This window comes from Pseudonaja textilis, chromosome 1 (genome assembly GCF_049901715.1).
Source record: "Pseudonaja textilis isolate UNSWEBS1 chromosome 1, rPseTex1.2, whole genome shotgun sequence".
NCBI lineage: Eukaryota > Metazoa > Chordata > Lepidosauria > Squamata > Elapidae > Pseudonaja > Pseudonaja textilis.
In genome coordinates, this window is record NC_141990.1 from 106,146,429 (window position 1) to 106,170,087 (window position 23,659).

The 23,659-nt window shown below is 38.1% G+C and overlaps 1 protein-coding gene across 2 annotated transcripts in view; it reads left to right on the forward strand.

Annotated features, from left to right (window-relative positions):
* The window catches only part of MMS22L (MMS22 like, DNA repair protein), an 81,992-nt gene that overhangs the window by 51,427 nt on the left and 6,906 nt on the right, over nucleotides 1-23,659 (forward strand). For both annotated transcript variants that reach the window (XM_026726492.2, XM_087913888.1), the window contains exons 15-23: nucleotides 5,211-5,398; nucleotides 6,988-7,138; nucleotides 7,932-8,074; nucleotides 11,123-11,265; nucleotides 11,394-11,553; nucleotides 14,912-15,081; nucleotides 19,248-19,450; nucleotides 19,923-20,089; nucleotides 23,091-23,187. In XM_026726492.2, coding sequence (XP_026582277.2) covers nucleotides 5,211-5,398; nucleotides 6,988-7,138; nucleotides 7,932-8,074; nucleotides 11,123-11,265; nucleotides 11,394-11,553; nucleotides 14,912-15,081; nucleotides 19,248-19,450; nucleotides 19,923-20,089; nucleotides 23,091-23,187 — 1,422 coding nt within the window. The remainder of the gene's footprint in view (nucleotides 1-5,210; nucleotides 5,399-6,987; nucleotides 7,139-7,931; nucleotides 8,075-11,122; nucleotides 11,266-11,393; nucleotides 11,554-14,911; nucleotides 15,082-19,247; nucleotides 19,451-19,922; nucleotides 20,090-23,090; nucleotides 23,188-23,659) is intronic.

Below are 23,659 nucleotides of genomic sequence, written 5' to 3' on the forward strand. Positions count from 1 at the left end.
CCAACTAGTGTGGCTTTGCACATCCTAAGGGGTTTACAACAGAAACTGTTTATTGGGTATCATTGGTTTACTCAACACAAGCAGGCTAATCCTCCTCAGTCTCAGCATGTTGCAAAATTGTATGTGAGTCCAAACCAAAAGCAAGTATAGCCAGAGGCTTGAGAGCCCATTGTCTTGCTTTGTATTGATTTCCCTATCCTTTCTTTCAAATTCATTCAAAGTCAGTAAAAATAAAACCAATAAACACACCTATCTCAAGCAAAAGGCTAATCTGACCTAAAAATCTGACAAAAGCATCTTAACCCTAAAAAAATGATGGTAGGTGTTCTTAGCAATTCGAAGTTTTTTGTGCAATTGCACTTGCCCAAAATTCCAGGAAGAATCTTTTTTTTTAAAAAAAAAGCCTTAAAGCACAGAATAATGAAATGGCATTTGGTTTCTTATCCAACAGCAACTACCATTTTCAGTGCACTGCAGCATTTGTATTAGTAGACCAGCTACTAATTTGCCTCAACTTAAAAACCTAGTCAACTATCATTAGCTGTCTCAGCTAATTTCCCTCCCACTTCCTTTATACTGTATGTCATAATTATTTATATATCTGGATTTTTGATGCTGATGAAACTTGAAAATTAAATGACAATATAATGCCACTTTGTATAGTATTTGTGGTTCTCTCATATTTTCTATCTGACATGAAATTACTGAAAGTCCCCTCTGATTTTTTTTAAGAGTAATATAGCTCTTATTATTTCTAGCATGGGCAGAGACTGGTTTGCCAATATATAAAAGACTTAATATCAGAAGATTAATCTCACGTTTCCAGCACAAACCCCGTTCATAAAAAACAGAAGCTGAGCTGGTCTTTTTGGGCAAAGAGAACCAGCCGTTTTTGCTTCAGCATTAAATGTTTCTGGAGATTCTTGGTCCTCCAGATCATGGTTGTCCCAGAGGTGCTTTTTTTTTCAGAAGGCAACTGGACTTTCTTCTTTGTTCCTTGAAGAAGTTTCGCTTCTGGTCCAAGAAGCATCTTCAGTTCTTCAGAATGAGAAGTGAATTGTCTTCAAGGAAAAACAAAGTCCAGTTGCCTTTTGAAAAAGCACCTTTGGGACTTCAGTGCTAGATATATCCATGTAGCTGTTGTGGTTAGCTGGCAGCAGGTGCAGGTGGCTGAGGAGAGTGAGGACACTGATGAGGGGCCAGGACCATCATGGAGTGGACTGCTGCCTTCAGAAATTGTGGGGGCTGGCAGCAGTGATGAGGAGGTTCCCAAGGATCCTGTGCCAAGTGCACGTGCACAAAAGATTGCTCGGAGGAAAGAACAATTACAGCAGCACAGGCGACTTGGGAGTAAGGCTGCAAGGTAATAGCCCCTCCCTCAAGAGTATAAAAGCCAGGTTTGGAAAAGTGTTCTTTGCAGATAGCAAAGATGTTCTGAAGCTCAACTTGTGGACATCTTAGTTCGTGTTTGGAGAATCTTGTACATTAGTTCTTATTCTGGGTTTTTGGCAGTATTGACGAACAACTTGGCAAGGCTTTTTCTTGTCAGAGCTAATTAATGGAAAGCAGCCTTTTATCTGTAAAGGAACAGAATCCGTTATTAAACCTTAAAAGGTGGAGGCTGCTACCTTTGTGTTTGCTCTTTGGGAACCCAGTTGGGTCAGAACAGTAGCTAGAAATCCTATCCCACATTCCTTTTTAGATACTGCATCCTATTACTTTCCAACATGGTTTGGTGGAAGGTGCTTTCATATCATTGGTGTTGAATGGCCCAGTTTTGTGACATACATATATACATACATACATGGTATCTGTAAAAAAACTTCCCCTATAACCAAAACTTTCGAACTAGTCTTGATCAGTACAATCAAAGGGTTAAAGGTTTTCTTGAATTTTATCACTTTAATCTATGAATAGATATATCAAGTATTGGGATTGCTTTTCTCCATAAATTCCCCCAGACACACATGTGTAAAAAAACAAACATTAAAGAGAACAGCTAAGTTTGTAATGCCCTTTTTAGTGCAAGAAGTTAGTGATTCATTTGCATTAGTAAATTAACCAATATATGCCATGCTTCTCTGTTACTTATAGGTAGAAATTATATACATTAGAATAAAAGATCCATAACTTGAGATCATAGGTGCACATGTAGCCCATTGTCAAATGTTTAAATATATATATTTTAAATATACCTCCCAAATTATTACTAAATGTAATTTTTAATGTAACAGAGTAAATATTTCAGAGTAAACATTGGGCAAACAGATTATTTATTGTACTCATGTATAAACATGCTATGTGTTGGTTTTTGCAAATATTGGAGTGTTAAATCCAGATGTGTTTTAAGTGATAGACAAACTGACAAGTTTTAGAGTAATGATGATGTAGAAATACATACATGTTTATATACTTTTAAAAATCTAAATTTGTCTAACATTTTAGAGACTACAAATATTATGCCATTTTAAAGTATATTTCCAGAGTGAATTATATACTGTTTAAACCTGTAATGTCTCTTTCATACATCTCTATTGAATATGTATCCTTTTAACTGCATGATGAATGTGTTGTGACAAACTGATAAGATTTTTTTACATGGTATTTTAAGTTTTCTTATGCCAAGAATTTGCAAGAAGCAATATCAGTTAGTTGGCAAAGACATGTCACAATAATGCTTCTTTAATTCTCTGATCTCTGTTGGTTAGCTGAAGAGCATAGTACTTATATATGTGAGTAGCAATTACAAGTTTTATCCTTTTCGTTGTGGAAAAACAGGTAGATGACAACAAAAGTCACCATTTGTCTGTGAATAAGATCTAAAAAGTTACATGTATGTTTGATGCATGCACTAACATGTATGTATGTTTGGGTGTTTTAAGGGGCAACATCGCTTGAGCTTCTCACTAAAAGGTAAAATTTTGTTTGCTTAAATTTTGATTCCTGATAATACTACAGATACTACCGTAGTATTTAGAATAATACACAGGTGAATCGCCCATGACTTCCCATTCAGACTAATAGCCTTGGACCCCTTCCAGTAATACCTAGGTCTGATTTTGCAGCACAGCTTGATTCTGTCCCTGAAAAAATTTTTGCAGCTTCTGATACCCCTTGAAAAACTACTCCTGAAAATGGGCCAATAATTCAAAAAAGCATTTTGTATGATACTGTTATGCAAAAAAATGTGCATGCAAATATGTATACATATGCAGCTACCTAGTAGTTAATTCTTTGCAAATTTCCCCATAGGGAAATAATATGCCATATTTTTTATAAAAAATTGATATCTATATCTATGTCTATCTATATCTATCTAATCTATATATCCATATCTATATATCTATATATCTATACATATATGTCTATCATCTTTATCGGTATCGTCTCTCTCTCTTTCTCTCTCTCTCTATCTATGAAATCCATGTTACACAATTCTAAAAAGTATAAAATTCAGTCAATAGGTACATTCTCTTATATATTTACTAGGAGCTAAATAGATTCCCTCTCCCTACAAATTCAGTTAAAAGTAGTTCTTTTAATCCATCTTTAAATTTAGGACTGATTTTCAATTTCAAGTACCTAAACAGCTACTGTATATAGGCCCCAAAGTGAGAGAAAAATAAGCCAGAAAACAGATATTATATTGTGTGTCTCTATTCATTATTCCCTTATATATTTCAGATGGTTTCTTTATCAAGGAGAAGTCCATAATGTTAAATGTCAGCCATAAGTCTTGTTTCTTTGACTGATGCAGACATGCAATACAGCATCTGTTTCTGTGTTTTTTCCTTGTGATTTTCATCACGTTTTTCTTCCTTGCGGCTGCAATTTATAATTTTATTACAAAGTCTTCTGTTTCAGGCAGATTAATGCAGTTGCCACAGATGGATAGGGCAAGAAATATATACATTGAACAATCCAAAGTGAGGGAGGGGAATAAAGATAGAATGATGTTTCCACAGGCGCTTCGGTGCTTCCACAGATTGTTATGGACTGTGTAGAGCTAAACACTGCTAGATAATGAACATAACTCCAAGCAAATTATCACAACAGTCGTTGGTCCAATACAAAATAAAGTCAGCATAATAACAGTGGAAAGAAACTCTGTTCTTGAAGAGTTAGGATAAAATTCACAAATATGCAAGTCCTTTTCTGCTTTCAGTCTGGTTGTCAGCTACTAGCAAAAGGAGTTTGAAGACAACTGCCTTTCCTTGCAGTTTGCCGCTGACTTATACCTTGCCTTTGATTTTATACTGCTGTTTGTAGAATTTAATAAAGCAAATGTAATAATGCTGCTAGTACCTTAATCTACCATCTCAATTTAGCTGACCATGAGATAAATAGGAGCAGGAATGATAGTGCATTTCTACGGATTGTTTTTAATAAGCATGTTATTTAGTTGATCGTCCAAGACTAGCAATGCCTCGCTTTCTAGTCTGCCAGACAAATTTATTAATGCTTCCTGCCCCTCCTCCAACTGATTCCCTGCAGACAAATCTCTATTGAGCCTTTAGAAAGTCACAACTTCCAAATTAGATTAAGTACTAGGAATTGTACTAGCAGAATCAAAGAAAATTGAATGTGTTATTGAATTCATGCCACATTGTCTCTGTAAAGGACTGACTTAAGATATAATAGTAACTTTAGTCCTTCGTTTGCTATGAGCATTGCTGCCACGTACTTGAAAAGGGTTAATCTTTGTTTGTTTTTTCATTTATCTCTACTGAGGCTGCAAAAAGAAAAAAAAACTTCAGTGATAAATGCTTTTGAGGGAGAAAGAATATTCATAGATTTCAGTGCCTGACCCAGTTTCTGTACATCGTGCATAGAAAATTAACAAATCATGAAAGATTTGGCATTGGAGTGTAAGCATACTTTCTTGTCATTTGATAAATACATTCATTTTAAAACTGCCTGTTTCCCATTTGGCCCTGACATATTAAGAGGTGCATAATTAATGGAGGAAATAAATAATTAACATTAACATTACGGTGCTTAATATGCCATCATTTATCCATCAAATTGCTTGTATGCATAAATGTCCTTCCGTCCTTCCGTCAAGTTTTGAATTACAAAAGGTGATTTCTAAATCCTTAGTTTGTGTGTTGCACAATGACTATTCCAGTGCATCTAAAAAAAAAAAAATCAATTACTCTTCCTCCCAGGGCAATAGACTTTATGGCCACATCACCTTTATGTCTTCTTAGAACAGCACATGAGCAGTTAAACCAGGGACTTCGGTTAGGGAATCCAGGCCCCAATGCACAGCCTTCATCAGTGGCGAAAGAGCACCACCTTGCTGTTGCCAAAGCTCTCTGGAGAAATTTCTTTCCCTACTTGAAGAGCCAAAGGATGGTGAAGACTCCCCCTCCTCAGCTTGCAGATACAGCTGCAGGTTTGTACTCCAATTTGACCTCGCCTTTCTTGTTACCGTGATGCATTCTTCCTGTTTCTAAATAACTTGTTACTGGCTATAGTAGATTTTACCTGCACATTGTAAGATTCCTGTAGGTGTATTCATCCTTTTGATTCATGCATATACCTCAGTGGGGAGGGAGGGAGAGAGAGAGAGAGAGAGAAAGAGAGAGAGAGACTCATATATTCCTCTTAGTAGAGGGCTCACTTTATTCATAGGGTCCCTCGGATCCATAAATTTGAGTGGCACTTTTTTTTTGTTAGATGTTCATTATATTTGAAACATGTACTTGTGATCTTAAGCAATGTTAACAGTTGATATGTCACCATATTCAATACCATGCGTATTCTCTGTGTTTAAATGAGTTTGTTCAGAGTCTCTTGCTGCTACTAATTCCCTTCCCCCGAGTTTCTCTAAGATTATGATAATCTTCACTGTTCTGTTTTAAAAAAAAATAACACCCTTATATTCTGGAGTCTTATAATGTAAGAATGCCGCTCAAAATTCTAGCAGATGGAACAACATCTTACAACAAAACTATAAAAGTAGTGATCCTTGACTTCACTGCAGTTGTGCCCATATGATCCGGTCCCTTTGTATGTTAATATAGTACTATTTCTTCCATGAAATTCCTGTATACTAACTCTGTATATTTCAACTCAGTGCAAGAAAGCTTGCACTTAGTTATAATACCTCACTGAATCCATTTCAGTATTATTAGTAAGATAGATTTGAATTTACATCTATTTTCCTCAATATGAATTAAGAACTGAACATATGCACTATTAAAAAATCCTAGTTGTTAATGAAACAAGACCATGAACTTCAGCTTTGCAATAGTTAAGATATAATAATGGCAGAATAAAATGCAATTTCCTTGGCATGTAATGGCATACGGATACTAAACACTAAAGCAGTGGCTCTAGTTAGTACCTTCTTCTAGTCAATTCTAGTTTTCCTTGCATAGTTGCTTTAAAAAGTTTTTTAAAAAGAAACTATATAATTATCACTAACATTAAGAATATAGCAATATTTATGTTAAAATACTAAAGAATGGTGAAAGTATAAGTTTCTTAATACATATTCAGTGAATGAATAAATGACATAGCACAGTTAAGTTTTAACTTATTTTGATTGAGGAATTAGTGCCAATATCATTTTCCTCTCTCCCCAAATGTCCGCAAAGATAAAAATAAACTCGGGTTATAAATAGAGTGGGTTGATCTATGCTATAGAGTAAGTCCAACTGATGAAGCTGGTTTGACAACATATAGCATACATAATCGGTGTCACTATGATTCCTGTTTCCAGTTTCTTTCATTTTTAACAATAGAATTTCCTGGAAATAGAAAGCAGCTGGTGGAAAGAGATTTTAAGATACAAACAGCAAGTAGGAAAAGCTGAAGCATATGTCTTGAAGCTCTGCTCAAGATTTCAGATTATTTATATTCACTGGGGAAGGGGAAGGAATGTTAGTATTAAAAAAAATAAGTAGTATACAAAGCATGGAGGTTTGTTTTACTTCTCTGCTTTTCTAACACATAGCCACTTTTGTTTTTAAAAAACAGGTTTGACTTTGTTAGCATTGGATTTACCCAGCACATGTACCTCAGATCTCCAGCCTCAGCCAGTTATATCTATGATGCAGTTGTTTGGATGGGATGATATGGTTTGCCCTCAGCTGGTTTCAAGGTATCTAACTCACCTGATACAAAACAGGTAAGCCATACAATCTCTTGGTTAAATAAAAACAGGCGTTGGCATAACTTTGGTTTACTTCTTCTATTGCAGTAATGTGGTTTTTTTCACTGTAGATTTCTATGAAATTCTAGATTTTTTTCAGTTATATAAATAACAGTGCCGATACTAACCTTCCAAAACACTAAATAATCCAATTTCGAAAGCCATTTTGTCATGCTTTTGACTTAATTCTTCTCAGTCTGCTAGGAAACAGGTATAAGGTGGGGAAAGAAGTATGTCAAAATAAAAAAGAAGATAGGGTATCAGAAGATAGGGTAATGAAGAAGAAAGGGAATGGATGCATGTTAGAGATTAAGGACACTAAATTGCATTTCCAAACAGAATTATTATTTTTCTTCTCTCAATAGTTCAGGAGAATCAACTCCAATACATTATAATATTAATTTTCCTGAAAACATTGATGTTGTATTATATTTTCATTGATTTTCCTAACTCCCTGTCCTATACAAGCTGCTTTGAACTTTCCATCTGTTCTGCTAGCTGTACATTGAAGCACTATTAGAAAACTGGGAATAAGTGAGATCTTAGATTTTGCTATAATTTGCATTGCGCAAACTAGGTTAAGGGGTTAGTTCTGCCCAGTTTTGGGAGAAGTCATGATATTCTGTGCCACAACACATATAGGGCATTTCTTAGGGGCAGGAATTCTTGGAATCATTTACAGATTAAAAAGAATGATATAAATCAAGGGGGAAAATAAGTTTTCTATTAACTAATTTGTTTTTTTTTATTGGCTTTCTTTTCTATACAGTGCACTGGCTGAAGCTCTTACTGGCATGGGTCATTCATCTTACCAATCCTTGTTCATTCAGTCATGGTTTCGATGCATTTTACAAATGTTTATCAATCAGCCTCCCGAGACTTTGATCAGAACAGATGCTGACCAAACTACCAGTATGTGCATTGGTTTATATGCGTTCAGCAGCAATAGAAACTTAGTCTTTTCAACTATGTGCACAATGTTAGTTTACCACTACCATCACCATCACTACGTTTTTTGCCTTTTTATTCTTCCAGTTTATGTTTGCCTACTTGGGCAATTGATTAGTTGCTTATTTTTTAATTCAATTTAAAGTAAGTATGTTCATTTGAAAACAAAAGCAAAAATTCCCAAACATTGATGAATAATTGGAAATCATAAATCTGATAATCTGATAAATTATTTCAAAACATTTTAACTCATGTGAGAAGGCATTTTGCTGTATGACAATTGAAAGTCTGTGTTTATAGATATTAATGCTAGTTAATTAATGATTCTTTTTATTATATTTTTCAAGCAAAGGGGGAGACAATTGTGAAACTGGAATAAAAGACATCAGATGCATTAGTGGTCATTTCTTTTATTTTAGATTTTGATCTTTAATGATCTCACCTGAATTGGAGTTAACCTTATGAGCTTGGATGATTTGAGTAGTGGATAAAATGTAGAAATGTAATGGGCTTAGGTTTGTCTTTTTTTTAATGTTTACTGGAGTATACAGATGTTTGCAAGGGGGAAATAACAAAGATGAAAAGAGAGAGGTTAAAAGCAAAAGGTTGGGGGGAAGATACTAACAGTCATAGCATCTTATAATGTCCGAGAAATATCTATGTTTTTTTTAAAAAAAACCTGCTCTTTTACAGTCTTTCGAATCTGAACTTGGTATAGTGATTAAAGTATTAGTCTAGAACAGTGGTTCCCAAACTTTTTCAGTCCACCGCCCCCTTGGTGCTACAAACTCATCCTCAATGCCACCCACCCAGGGGCAGGATTAAAGTTTCTGTGGGTGTGGCCTAATTTGAGGGTGTGGTTTGCTGGTAACGTGACTGAGTATGTGTGGCTTGCTGGTCACATGACTGGGTGGGCGTGGCTTGCTGGTCACGTGACTGGTGGCATGGCTTGCTGGTCACGTGACTGGGTGGGCGTGGTTTGGTAACTGGCAAACCAAATACAAGTGGTCCTCACTTAATGGCCGGTTGCTTAGCAAGTGTTCTAATTTATGACTGGCCTCCCCAGAACTACTTGACCTGTTTTTGGAGTTTTGACAGCCATGCACACACATGTACACATACTCATTTCCAAACTTGCTGAAGCAGGTCATTGGACTAGAATCAGCAAAGCATCTCTGATTAGATTCTAGTAGTGAATAAAATCTAATCAGAGGTGCTTTGCTGATTCTTGTTGATTTGTTTTATTTGTATTTCTTTATTTTATGTTGCTGAATTGCATTGACATGTGTGTCCCTTCTTGTGCACAACCCAAAAGCTTTTGTGATTCTTTGCAGAAAAAAATAGCGACCTCTGGTGTTGCTCTACTTTTCAAATGCGCCGTCACTGCCGCATTCTAGGTGCCAATTCCTGCAGGTCCACCCCATTGAGCCTGCTGCACTAGAGGGACCTGCCCAAGCAAGTCCACCAAATCAATAGGGTGAGCCTGGGCGAGGGAAAGAGAGAGAGAGAAAACAGAAAGAGAGAAGGAAGAAAAGAAAAGGGAAAGAAAGAAAAGGGGACAAAGAAAGGGGGGATGGAGGGGGGAAGGGGAGAGAGAGAGACCTGATGCATCAGATTGAAATGAGTTTAGAGGCCCTTTTCCACACTGAAACATCTTTCCCAGCATCTTTGCCAGCACATTGAAACATCTTTGGCTTCTATCAATTAAAGGTTTTGTGTACAAAACATGGCCAAGACTATCAGGAAGCTTTCACATTTTGTTGAGGCTTTAAACAGGATCCATTGGACCAGACCTCCACCCTAAAAAATTACTTTTCCTCAATTTATTACAGTGCCAATTCTGAAGAAGGCAAAACCAAAATGTATTGGTAAATTACAAGGAGAACACAACACACACACATACACACACACTCCCTCCTAACCCTGCTAGAGCAGATGATTGGACTAGAATAGATATCTCATTATCTTTCTCCTCCCTCCCTTCCTCCTTTATTTTTCTTTCTGTCCCTTCCATCCCCCTCTTTCTTTGTCCCTTTTTCTTTCTTTCCCTTTTCTCTTCTTCCTTCTCTCTTTCCCTCTCTCAGGCTCACCCCATTGACTTTGTGCACTGCTCCATTCAGACTTGCTTGGACAGGCACCTCCAGTGCAAGGGGCTCAATGGGGTGGACGTTCAGGGCCGCACCCTGAACACTGTGGCGGTGGGATGTTTGAAAAGGACAGCAAAGCCACTCTGGCTTTGCTCTCCTTTCCCAACACTGCGTTCGGGGCAAGGCCCCACCGCCCCGAACATGGTGGCGGGATGTTTGAAAAGGAGAGCAAAGCCACTCAGAGTGGCTTTGCTCTCCTTTCCCAACACTGCGTTTGGGGCAAGGCCCTGCCGCCCTGAACACGGCGGCGGCAGGATATTTGAAAAGGAGAGCAAAGCCTCTCCTTTCCCAAAGCTGCATTCGGGGCAAATCCCTGCAGGATCACCCCATTGAGCTCCTTGCACCAGAGCGTGCAAGTCAATGGGGTGATCCTACGGAGTCTTGCCTCGAACGTGGCAGCGGGATTTTTTCTCACCCCTGAGTTGTGCCCTGCCACACATCTCCAGCGCCCCCCTGCTGGCCCCCTTGCCTCTTAGTGCCCCCCTAAGGCATCCCACCGCCCCCAGGGGGCAGTACCGCCCACTTTGGGAATCATTGGTCTAGAACTAATAAGACTCAGATTCAAATTTATCCACTTCCATTGGAGCTCACTAAATGACTTGGCCAATTACACTCTATCTTTAAGGTTTTTTGTAGTTGTTCAGAAAAATGGAGGAGTAAATGCAGGGTTTACTGCTTTGTGCTCCTTGAGAAAACACAGTATATAAATCCAACTGACAAATACTGGTGGTAGAGTACAATTCATATCTTCCTCTTGTAGAAGTTGTAGTTCATCATACCTGAGGAACTGTCTTAAGGATGTATACTTGATGGAAAAGTTCCAATGCTAAATGACATCAAATTCTTGTGCTGTGTTGATAAATAGATAAGGCTTATATGGAACAACTGACTGAACTTACAAGATTGATATTCAAACTGCCAGAAGTAATAACTATCTTCTCAAAGTCTCACTTTGATGAGTCCGTCTGCAAACAAGATGCTAAGGAGGCTGTTTTCCGATTCATTGAGGTACAGTGTTTATTATAAATAGCAATTTTGGAGGAATAGAATTAGTAAACACCCTATCCTATCTTAATAGAATAAATGTGTCCCAATATCAAGAATTGCTCTCTGCTTTTTCTCCTATATTTTCTTAGGCTGTTGGAAAAAACTACATTGAGCTTCAGCATCTGTCTGAAAAATCTGTCATGGTGACAAAGGCATTAGTATATCTTGGTGACATATTAAAATATGTAAAACCCTATTTAATAAAGAAAGGGCCCGCAGAAGGACTCCATCTCACCTACAAGATAATAGGTAATTTTCATGCTTAGTGCTCCCCTTACCAACAGTATAAAGAAAAGCCATTAGTATCAATGTTTCCAGGCAACTTCTCCAGCAGAAGAACTAACCTACAAAAGCCAGGTTGTCTGTTGGTTCCCTTGCAAGAGTCTGTCAATAAAACCAGCCAGGAGACATAGTTCAAGTAGGGCTATGTTCATTAAGAGTTTGCTGGGATGTGCATTTGTTGGGGTTCTCAAGAACTCCTTCTGCAGCACATTGAGACAAGTTGAGAATAAATCTTTGCAACAAGTTAGATTTCCCCAGGAAGATCTGTCCCCAGTCTGATCCTTCAGATCCCCAGTGTTGCACCCATTGCTGCTAGAGTTGAGTCCATCAATCTTATTGCTGGCTGTCCTCTTCTTTCCTCCTTCCATTTTTCTCAGTATCATAGCCTTGTGAAGAGAACTGATTCTTCACATAATCCGTCCAAAATGTTATAATTTGAATCTGGTCATGTGTGCCTTAATTGATTTCTGGATTTCTTCTAAGATCTATTGGGGTGGGTTTTTTTAACTGTTTTTTTCTGTTATCTTCATTATTAAAGTTCAGAAATGTTGAATGTCAATGCCCTTTTATGCTGCTTCTTTGAAGCCCATTTCTTATTTCCATAAAGTATGATAGGGAAAACCATTGCCTTCACGATTCTTGTCATTGTAGGTATAGATAACCATCTTTTCCCAGAATGAAGATATTCTGGCCGTTCATACACTCACATACAATTCATACATTTTTAAAGCTATTGGATGTGAGTGTACAGCATGCAGTTCTTTTTTTTCCAACTTTCTGTTTTGCAATACGGTCAAGGAAAGTGAGAAATTTTCCCTCCTTTGTCCCTTTATATCATCGGAATGCTGCTTGCATTCATGACCAAGTATTTTAGCATAGCGAAGTAAACCATGGTATTGCTCCTTTTACTTGGAAAGTAAAAGATTCTGCTTCCAGTAAGTATGTAGCAATTTCTAATGCTTTTTCTTTTTGTAAGGAAGGGCATTACTTAGGCTTAGTTAGCAATTCTTTGGATTGGCGACATAGCATCGTTTTCCTCTTTGGAACATGGTCCCGTGTTGGATGATTGTTTTTTTCTCCTCCTGGTTAATATCCCGCATCATAATGCTCCTTCCACCTTTCTTCCCTTCCTCTCCTGACCACATTTGTTTAGAACAGGGGTGTTTTGTTTAAAACTGGTGGTCCTTGGGCCAGATGCATCACATGCAGGCCATGTCCATCCTGGCTCCACAAAGGCAAAAAACATCACAATACGTTGTGATACATCACGTGACACGATCGAGTTTGACACCAGTGATTTAGAAGGCTTGACTGGGGTTAATCAAGACAGGTTAAAAACTTCAACAGCTCCAAAGCTGCCTCCTCCAAAGTAGTTCACCAGTTATCATCCAACCTTCTCTCATCTGCCAGCCTTAACCCATATGGACTTCCTGTCTCTTCCTTCCAGGAATTAGCGAGAAACTATAGAGTTCTTGCTTGTTTGGAAAGATCACATTATGACATGATAATTGACAGCAACAGACTGTCAATTTTTACTTTTCAATTAGGAGGAGTAAGTTTAGTTAGGTACACTGAAAGACTTGGACATGAATCCAAGGAACATTTAACTAAGTAAAGGGAAGCAGGAAGGGAAGACTTCTCATTCTGGTTATGTTGTAAATAGGTATAACAGCTAATTGACTGCTGCTACCAGCTACTGTTAACAGCTACCAAATCATAGTACCAGCTGGAGACCAGGACACTTAAGGGTCCTTCCTTGGACAGTGGGTTGGACTAGAAGACCTCCGAGGTCCTTTCCAGCCCTATGATTTTAAGAATTCTTTTTCCCCTATAGGCCCTAATAATCCCTATACAGGTAGTCCTCAACTTACAACCACAATTGAGCCCCCAATTTTTGTTATTAAGTGAGGCATTTGTTAAGTGAATTTTACCCCATTTAACAACCTTTCCTCCCAAAGTTACTAAGTGAATCACTGTAGCTGATAAGTTAGTGACCTAGTTATTAAGTGAATCTGGCTTCCTCATTGACCTTTCTTGTCTAAAGGTCGCAAAAAGGAATCACGTGATCTTGGGACACAGCAACAGTTATAAATAGGAGTGGCCAAACGTCTGAATTTTGATCACATGATGGTGGGGGGTGCTGCCACCATCAGAATATAACTTTGAAAAACAGTCATGAGTTACATTTTTCAATGCTGTTGTAACTTTGAATGGTCACTAAATGAACTGTCGTAAGTCGAGGACTACGTATACTTACTGAAAGTAGTTCTGCTCTTTCTTACAGACTGCTATCTTGAGGTACTTGCAGCCTTCCTTCCTCCCTTTCCTTCTTTTGGAATGCTCTCCTCAGTTCTTGGGAGCTGCATACTATTACATCTTTTATTAAAAGTTCTTCACCCAGGTTGTCTTTGTGTCAATATTATGCATTTAAAAAGTGAGAGAAAATACTATAGTACTTAGGTTCAATTTTTTGTTCTTTCTTCTAATAACTAATTCTTTTTTAATCTCTGCTCTACTTTAACACTCTTTCTTAGGAAATATATTAAATACAAATATTGTAACTTGTACCTGTCACTCTTTCAGTTATAGTTATTTGGAAGAGCAGCATAAGAAATCCCAGAAAACATATCTCCCTTAGAAGGAATTTTCAGCATATTAAGGCTGTGTGACACCATCATTCCCAGAATAGCCAATCCATTGATCTTCTTGTGGTATTCAGAGTCAATCGATAGTGTTAGTTTTGATTCATTTTCCTGTGCAAACCTAAAAAAATTACAGAGGAATAAAAGTGGGTCCCATATTCTGTTGTAATGCAGGCTCCGTCATTCTGTGAGGTTTCTGTTGATGTATTTGAAGCAAGACTATCCTTTTTCCCACTGATATTTCCTGAAGGGGGATTCAAAATACGTTGCTGAACGTTTGTGCATTCATAACATATGCTTTGCTATTTATTTATTTGTTCATTTATTAACCAACTACGTTACTGCTTTTGATGAAAAACAAAAGGCAAAAGCAATTTGCATTAAAAATGATCATACCAAATAGTAAATATAAAGTACAAAAGCAGCATACATTAGCATTATTTCCTTGAGTATACTATTCCCTGACGTATCTGGTTTCAGTCCAAAGTTCACAGCTCTCATTTTTAGTTCACAGTATAAATGGACGTTCACCATCCCCAGGATTATTAAGCGGGATATATGGAAATGTGACTATTGGGTTGCTATAGTTACCAGTAGACATGAAATCCGGCAGAAATATTTCTTCATGCTTCCTCTCTCCTTTTGCAGTTTGACTTTTGGTTTTCTTGGTTTTATTTCCACAGGATGCCTTGTAAAGTCCTGGGCAGCCATATTGGCTACTTCCAAAGCACAGCCCCTCTTGTTCCGTATTATAGATTGCTTGCTTTTGCCTCATGCTGTGCTTCAGCAGGATAAAGAGCTACCCGCAGTGATGTTGGCTGCCATTCGGGAGAATCTTCCATTTTTCCTTCAGGTGCGTTGGTTTCTCTTTTTCTCTCTATACTATGTTCATGTGAAAACACACACACGCACACACAATCACACACAGAGAGAAGAGCCACTTTGATGTGGTGGTTAAGGTGCTGGCCTAGAAATCAGGAGTCTATGAGTTCTGGTCCTGTTTTAGGTAACCTTAGGCAAGTCATTCTCTCTCTCTCTCTCTCTCAGCCCAAGCCCACCTCACAGAATTGTTGTGGAGAAAAGAGGAAGAGACAGGAATATTATATGTGTTTGCCACCTTAAATGACTTATAAAAGTAATAAAAGGTGGGCTTAAAAAAATCTACAGTATGCACATAGATTTGCATAATATAAGTAATAATGAGCATATGCATATGTAGGTAAAAACAAATACTGCAAGATTTGGGGTGATTACATGTTGCTCAGGTCCTGATTTTAATTATCTCAAAAGTATTTGGTACTTGTTGAATTTATATTTACTGACAATATATAAATTCAGTACAAAAATCGTTTGTTGCAAAAACAACTGTCCGCGAAGGCTCCTGGATTGGGGCTGAAAGGCAAAAGTGGAAGCAGTATGTTCCATCCCATTTTTGGGTAGACCACGTTGCCCTGATAGACTGGTCTCACCAGAAAATATACTTATTTGGTACTTGTTCAAATACCTGACCTAGGCACATTTCTCTCCCTTATTGTGTTTAAAAAAATGAAAACTGCATTTGTGAAGCAAATGATTGCTTATTTATCACTCACTGATTATGGATATTCCTCACATAATCACCATTTGTTTAGTGGCCATCGGAAGTTACAATGGTACTGAACAGATGATATGTAACACGTAGTCCCTGAAGTTAACAGCCATTGCAGTACCCACACTCACATGACCAAAATTTGGGAACTTGAAAGCTTGTGCCCACTTCCAACTGCTAAAGGGCTTCAAACATCCCCCCCTCAACTCTGCCCTTTGTGTTCACCATAACCCTGCAAAGCAGTATTTCTTGGCGACAGTGGCAATGGTAGTGCTTTCTTCTGCTGATAACATACTAGTTTTCACTTGATCATTTTGCTAGTGTGAATTCAATATAAGATTCTTCATGAATTCTCCAATAATAACTCCATATGGTTATGGAGTCATGATTTACTTCTGTTCTTGTTAATCTTAAAAGGCGTTTTCAACAAAATCTGTTTAAGCAGATAGGAAAAAATTAATAGAACAAACAAAAAGTCATGAACAGAAAATTCTTTACTCTGGCTAAAGCAAGCATAAATTTCCAAAGCATTCATAGTATTTTTAAATGAGCTGTAAAACATTGAGGTCCTTCACAAAAGGTTTCCTGACATAGCTTTTTATTTTTTTAATTTGAGGAGTTTATATATTAATTCCAAATACTAAAACAACAAATTATTGGATGGAAGCAAGATAAAAAAAAATGTTTTTAACCATGGATAAGTGATCTTCAACAACTAGTATCCCAAAAGAAGGCTTTATTTTGTTTTAATTATTTTTATGAATTATGCAAACACAGTTTATGCCAGTTATTCCTGCACGATTGAATTACATAATTGAATTTTTGGTCAAATATGCAAACAAGTCCCGTTGTTCATTTAAGTAGGCGTTTTATATTAATGACCAAATAATATGTTAAAAATTGTTTGGAACATTTATATGATTGTATAATAAATGGTATGCTCTATTTGTATATTGTCCCATGGCTACTTAATTTTTACATTGTCAATCTTTAAACTAAATAAAATGTCATCAACCAAATATTACAGATGGGCACATGATAATGCTACTATACTTAGATTATACACTGGTCCAATCAATATCACCATGGACTAAAGAGGGGCACCCTATTCTTTGTCACTCTTCTGTAGAGAGTAGCACCTGGAGTTAGACCTCAATAAAACTAAGTATTCCTAAACAGGCTAGGAAGCCTGACATGGATCATTAACGGGTAGAAGTTCAAGCAAGTGGGGTACCAAGGGGTGATTTTCTACTCATCTGATTATTAAAAAATAATCTTTTATATGAAGCAGAAGGCTCAAGGGGCATTACAGAACACAAGGGGATTTCAGTTTATCCCAGCTGCTATTGGGTATTTTGTAGCAAACCCACCGGACCAATTTTTCTATAAAGTAGAATTTGATTTAGGGAGAAAAAAAGGGTAATCTGCTTGAGACCATATCAAGTCTCTGAAGTGTTTCAAGTGCTGGATTGCATTTCAAATGTGGCATGTGGTTTTACAAGCAAACCTAGGACCTGGATGAAGATATTTAACATTTTGATTAATGCTATTCGTTTGTTTTTTAATATAACAAGGCCTGGCCCCCTTTAACACAGATAGATTCTTTGTGTGCATCCTGAAAATTGTAGGCGGAACTTTCTCCCAGAGGCTGGTGAGCTACAAGTACGCTAAAGACATTGAAATAAAGAATTTCCAATATGGACAAGCAGGAAGAGTGAGGTAGAAGCCCTCAAGTTTAGTAGCAAAAACTTAGCTTCATGGTTTCCAGGTGGCATGATGTGTCAAACCTCTTATCCTCCCAGGTTACATAGTGTTTTTCCTTGAAGATCTTAACATCCTCCCTTTAGCAATTCTCATGGATATTCATGTTAATTCATAAGAACACCCGGACTCTGCCCACAAGGGGCAAACATGATTAAAACTTGGCTCCACATTTTCCCACTCTTCTGTAACAACAACTTAATATGGTGATAACCCCTTTAGTATATTATTTCCATAGCTTACTTTTGTAAGCTATTTACTTGCAGACAGTTTGCAAGATCATATGGCAAGTACCAAAAATTCTTTTTGGCAGTCTGTTCTTAAAGGAACAAAAGCATAGGACGATAAAAATCAATATTCTTCCCTTTTATTATTGAATGTGCGGGGAAGCGTGCACATACACACACACACTACATTACATAGGTGTATGTATTTAAAATATTTCTTTTTTATTAAAATTTTAGAGTCATGTAATCTTTGAAATTTATTTATCAATTGATTGATTAGCTGTTTATCCCACCTGTATTGCTTTTGTATGTAACTCAAAGTGGAAAACATGCACAGTACTTTTTCCTCCTATTTTCCTCCCAGCAACCATCAGAGGTTGGTTGGATTATGAGAGAGTGGCTGGCCCAAAGTCACGCGGTCAGTTCTCATGCTTAAGGTGGGACTAGAACTCATAGCCTCCTGGTTTTTAGGTCAGCACTTTAACCACTACACCAAACTGAAATAGTCTGAGATCATATTATTGGCTCATTTTATTTGTATAGTATATATTTCCAAACAATAGACTATGCTTACAATATAGTATAGAAAAATAATTCACTGTATATGAAACATTTCATTACTTCAATTACCATTTACTTAAAATGAATCAAAAACTAAATATAGCATACCATTAAATCAAGAATAGGAATATCAACATTCATTACTTTATTCATAGCAGTAGTTTATCAGTAATACAATACTAACATTCTCTTTATAAATAAAAAGTTGTTCAATAATTCTCTTTAAGGGGCCTAACAAAATTGTGACTTTGGACTAGTCACTCTCTCTCAACCAATCCACCTCACAGGGTTGTTGTGGGGAAAAGAGGAGGAGGAAGTTGTGTTGAATACTGTATGTTCTCTGCCTTGAGCTATTTGTAAAAGTAATAAAGGCAGGATACAAATGAATACAAATAAAATCTTTGCCCATCTATGTGTGATCAAAAATAAAAAGGAACAGAGAAGAACATTCAGAAGATACTTCAAATTTCTCACCCTCAGTCACAAGACCTGGGTCACATGATAGGTTAATAATCTTTATGGCAAACCTCCTGCCTGCCTCTAGAAAAAGCCTTGCTCCTAGATATGAGGCAAAAAGCAGGTGGAAACGATCAATCTCCAATAGCAAATACAGAGATAGGAAATACGTTCTTTTTTTTTTTAATCTCATCCCTTTTTTGTACATTTTAAGAAATAATCACCCACTTGATGTTTTTTCGAAATTTAAGACACATCGGAGTAGTGATGCTGTCAGGAATTCTCATCAAGACATTTCCAACAGAGTCTATTTTCAGAAGATTCCTTTGATGTCCTGATGATGCTAGTGATGTTTTGCATTCACAATTTGAATGTGGCAAATTTGTGCTTTTTTTCTTCCCCCTCCCTCCCCCCTGGCTTCTGTAGGGCTTGTCCTTTGTATGTTGCCATTGCCAGTCTCAAAGTCAGAGTGCCTATTTGAACCAATTGCTACGGGATGTGATTCGCCAGTATTTGGGGCGTTTTCTTTTTCTGTCTTCTCGAGCCGGGCATCATCCCATCTTGCTGGCCTTGTGCGGTTCTGCTCCAGAAGCCATTCATCTACACAAGACCTCTGTCCAAGTCATCAGGTAGCATCCAGAAAATAAAACCCAACGGTTGGCATTTGAATGTTTAATAGCTAAATTGGTGGAGAAAAAAAGCTGTGGTGTCTTTACTCTGAAAGTGATACAAGCATGATATTGCAAAAAAAATGACCAGAACTTTTTAGCTGCAAAGTATCTGGATTGATTTAACTCCATCAGAACATACTGCATATATGTAAAATTATTTGGGTGAAAATGCAGCTGAAGACTATACAAACATGTATATGGAGATTCTCAATCATTCTAGGTCATAGTTGTCCCAAAGATACTTTTTTCAACAGGCAACTGGACTTTCCGGTTTTTCTTTGAAGACGTTTTTCTTCTCATCTAAGAAGCTTCTTCAGCTCTCAAAGAAAAATCAAAAAGTCCAGTTGCCTCTTGAAAAAAGCACCTTTGCGTAGTTCTCACTTATCCTAAAGAATGATAGAGAGACTGATTCCTTTTTATTTTCTTCCAGTGAAAATTATCTACAGTTCAAAGGTAATGCCCCTCCTTCTCGCCTAGGATCAGTGTTAGCTTTCACTCTTGAAGCATTGCAAAGGACCAAAAGCATTGAAATATGTGATGTTGAGATGTTGCTGCCTTCTGTCTTAAAGTGCCTCATATTGGTTAATGAACCACAAGGTAAGCTTAGGAGCTTCTGTTGTTGTCTATATAGGGGTGCATTAGAATATCAGAAAGGATAAGAAAGAGATCACAGACTCCATTGTTCAAAGATAATGTATACGGATGGTTGTGAATATAAAAAAGATTTTCCAATCTGGCAATAGACTTGTGAGTGATAAAGGGACTTACAACTGTAGTAGATAGTTACGGTCTTGAATCAGCCACAGGCATCATTCAATCACCGATATAATCTGACCTAAATTGATAAAAAAATTCTGGCATTTCTTTCTTAAACTCCAAATTTACAACCCTAGCTATAGAATTAACTTTAGAAGAAACAGGTTCTATACTGACATACAATCAAAAGTTTTCCAGCTATGTAAGAGACATGCAAGAAGAAATATGACGAATACCTATATAAGGACCAGACTCTTTCCTCTTCAACTGATAAGAATGAACTTCTGAAAGCTAGGAACTTCAAAAGGAATTCTTTATTGAAAGGAAGTGATCCAGGTACTAGCCAAAGTGGGATCTAAGATGCCTCCAGGCATACAGTGTAGATAAAGGGAGTTAGAACCACTCCCCTTATTCTGATGTGGATTTAGTCAACATGTTAATCCCCCTCCCCTTTTCTGGGAACGTATCTTAGAAAAGTTTCCCAGGAAGTTTCTTTCAGAGCTGGAATTTTTATGGTCCCTTCTCCTGTTGCTATCTCTCCAAGAGGTGACAAGTTTCCAGGCATCTGGACTCCAGTCCCCAGTTGTATATCATGTGCAAGTTATACAGATTCAATACAAGACTCAGGTTACATCAAAAAGGATTACTTGTACCAACTTCCCCCGCTTCTTCTTCCATTAAAGAATAGCAGATATAGGGATCTGACAACCTACTGGATTGTTTGGTTGATTAGTGACAGCTAACCAGTGCTCAAGGAAGCAGAAGCAGTCCTTGCTTAGTGACCATTGGAAGTTGCAATAGCATTGAACAGATGGTACTTATTATTGATCCTTGAAGTTACAGCGTGGTCACATTATGAAAAATCAGGCGTTTGGCAACAGGCCCACATTTACAACCACAAGGTGCATGTCCCACTTGCCTAACTCCCCACCCCCCACCCCCAATCCTGCACTCCGCTGCCACCTACCCTTGATGCTCCTGGCTGACATTGGGTGTCTTCTTTCTCCTTCTTCATGAGCCCAGGATATAGGCAGCAAGGGTGACAGAACCTCATCTACCAAAGAGGTGCTCACTGTCCCAACTGGGGAGGAAGGAGGAGAAACTAGCAGCTTCCACAGGCAGAAGAAATGTGAGGTCCTCTTTTAAAACTGGCATGGTCTTTGTCTAACAACTAGGACTGTCGGAACTGCTGTCACCAAGCAGCAGAATCACGTGATATTTTGTATAAAAACCACTTTGCTTAATGATAGAAATTCCAGCCCTAATTAGTGTGGTTATGCAAGGTCTACTTGTACTACTACTATTCCTCTTCAAAAAAAATTTCACAACTATGAAATCTATCTTGATCTCAGGGGATTAAATCAAACTGGATGTCATGCAGAACCTTCTTCTACCAAATTTTCAGTTCACATGGGTTGGCTGCTTTGCCTAGAACTGCTTCCTAGGCAGAAAAGAAACAATTCTCATTGGGCGAAGTGCCCTTTAGAACAATTTTAGCAGAATACAAAGTTAGGGTGAAATCCTGGTAGCGGCACTTCAGCCACTGCTGAATCCAGGCCCTGGATTAAGTTGCTAATCAAGATTCCCTCTAGAACAAGACTGTTAGACTCGTGGCTCACGGGCCAGATACGTCATGCATTGACCACGCCCAGTTTAGTGAAGGGGGGAAGTCACAATATGTCACGTGACACCACCATGACGATGCGAGTTTGACACCCCTGCTCTAGAAAGAGAATTGCTTGGTCTCTTCTGTGGTTGCAATGATTTAATTGTCATGCTTCTGGAATATTCATATGATATTAATGGTAACAACCCTTGAGTTAAAGTACTTTTAAAATTCAAAATATTTCAGTTTACCGTTTTAACTATTTAGTTTATTGGGGTGAGAGATAATGGTTTGTTTCAAGTTAATGTGGTGCTGTGGTCAAACTGCAGTATTGCAGGCAAACTCTGCCCACAGCCTCAAGTTCAATCCTGACAGGGTTCAAGGTTGACTCAGCCATCCATTCTTCTGAGGTCAGTAAAGTGAGAACCCAGATTGTTGGGGAAAATATGCAAATAATGCTGACATTGTAGACAGTGCTCAGACAGTGCTGTAAAGTACTGTGGGGTGGTATATAAGCAGGGATGGGATCCGACCGGTATAACTACCGGTTCTGTTGCTCTGCACCATGTGCATGCAATTTAAGACCTGCTGAGCTGCCCGGACAGCTGAGTAGCGCTGCGTGCAAGTGCGCAGCGGTTGGAAAAGCCCTTTTTTCCTGCTTTTTCAACCACAGCTGTGTCGCGCAAAGCAGCTGCAGTTGAAAACACAGGAAATAAAGGTCAGGTAAGAGCCTGGGCAGGCGGGTGGGCCAAAACAACAGCAGACATAGAACTGGTTCTATGTATGCTCTCTGTTTGCTGCTCTTCAGAGCAACCGGTTCTACAGAAGTGGACACAACCAGTAGAATCCCACCCCTGTACATAAGTGTATCTGCTATTGTTAATGTGTACACGAGAAAGATGAGGCCTGAACAGACCTACTAAAGCTGATACATTTCGCATGTGCCACTTCAGAATTCTGTACAGCAAAAATTAAGATAACGATATCTCGAAGGGGTTGGACTTTCTCTATAATTCCATAGGCCTTAGTGTATAAATTCAGTCTCCAGCTATTTAGTGGTTATTTATTCCATTACGTCATTAGGCACCTTCCTTTTAAACCCTTTACATTCATTAGGCCGTTGAGTCACTCAGAATCATAATGCCAGAAACTCTCCAGCCCCAATCATTTCCTAAACTTCCTAGGGCTCTTTTTGATGTAGCTATTCAAAGGCTCGATGCAATTTGTCTCTTGCAGTTAAAAAACTCTCTACGGAAATACTACAATACTTGGTAGAAGGCTGCCAAGCAAGGCCAGGAGGCGAGCTTGCCACCCAGCTGATTTCTGTGTTTAGGTAAGTAGAACACTAGCCAACTGGCACCGAAATGATTGCAAGCATTTGACAGAAAACATGTTCTTTTAAGCAACTAATTATCCCTAACATAATTTGATGTGGGTTGTTTGTATACTTTCATTCTTGGCAAGATGGTTTATTGTGTGGATTGGCCAACAAATCAGGAAGCACACGCACATCCCACCCCCTGTAGATATTGAATGCTAGAGGGGAGATCGTCACAGTTGCAGCCCTGAAGATAAAGGAGTTTTAATGTATGTTGAAGCTTCGTCTTTAAGCAGAATTATACACTGCCATGTGAAATCCCACTGCATTCACTGCTCACTCATTGACAAATATTCTTGATCGTCTGCAGATTTGTTACAATAAAGATGTAAAGACTTTTCAGGGTGGGAGATTAGAAAGTGGTAAATAGAACTTGTACGGTGGTCCTCGGTTCACGACTACAGTTGAGCCCATAATTTCAATCGCC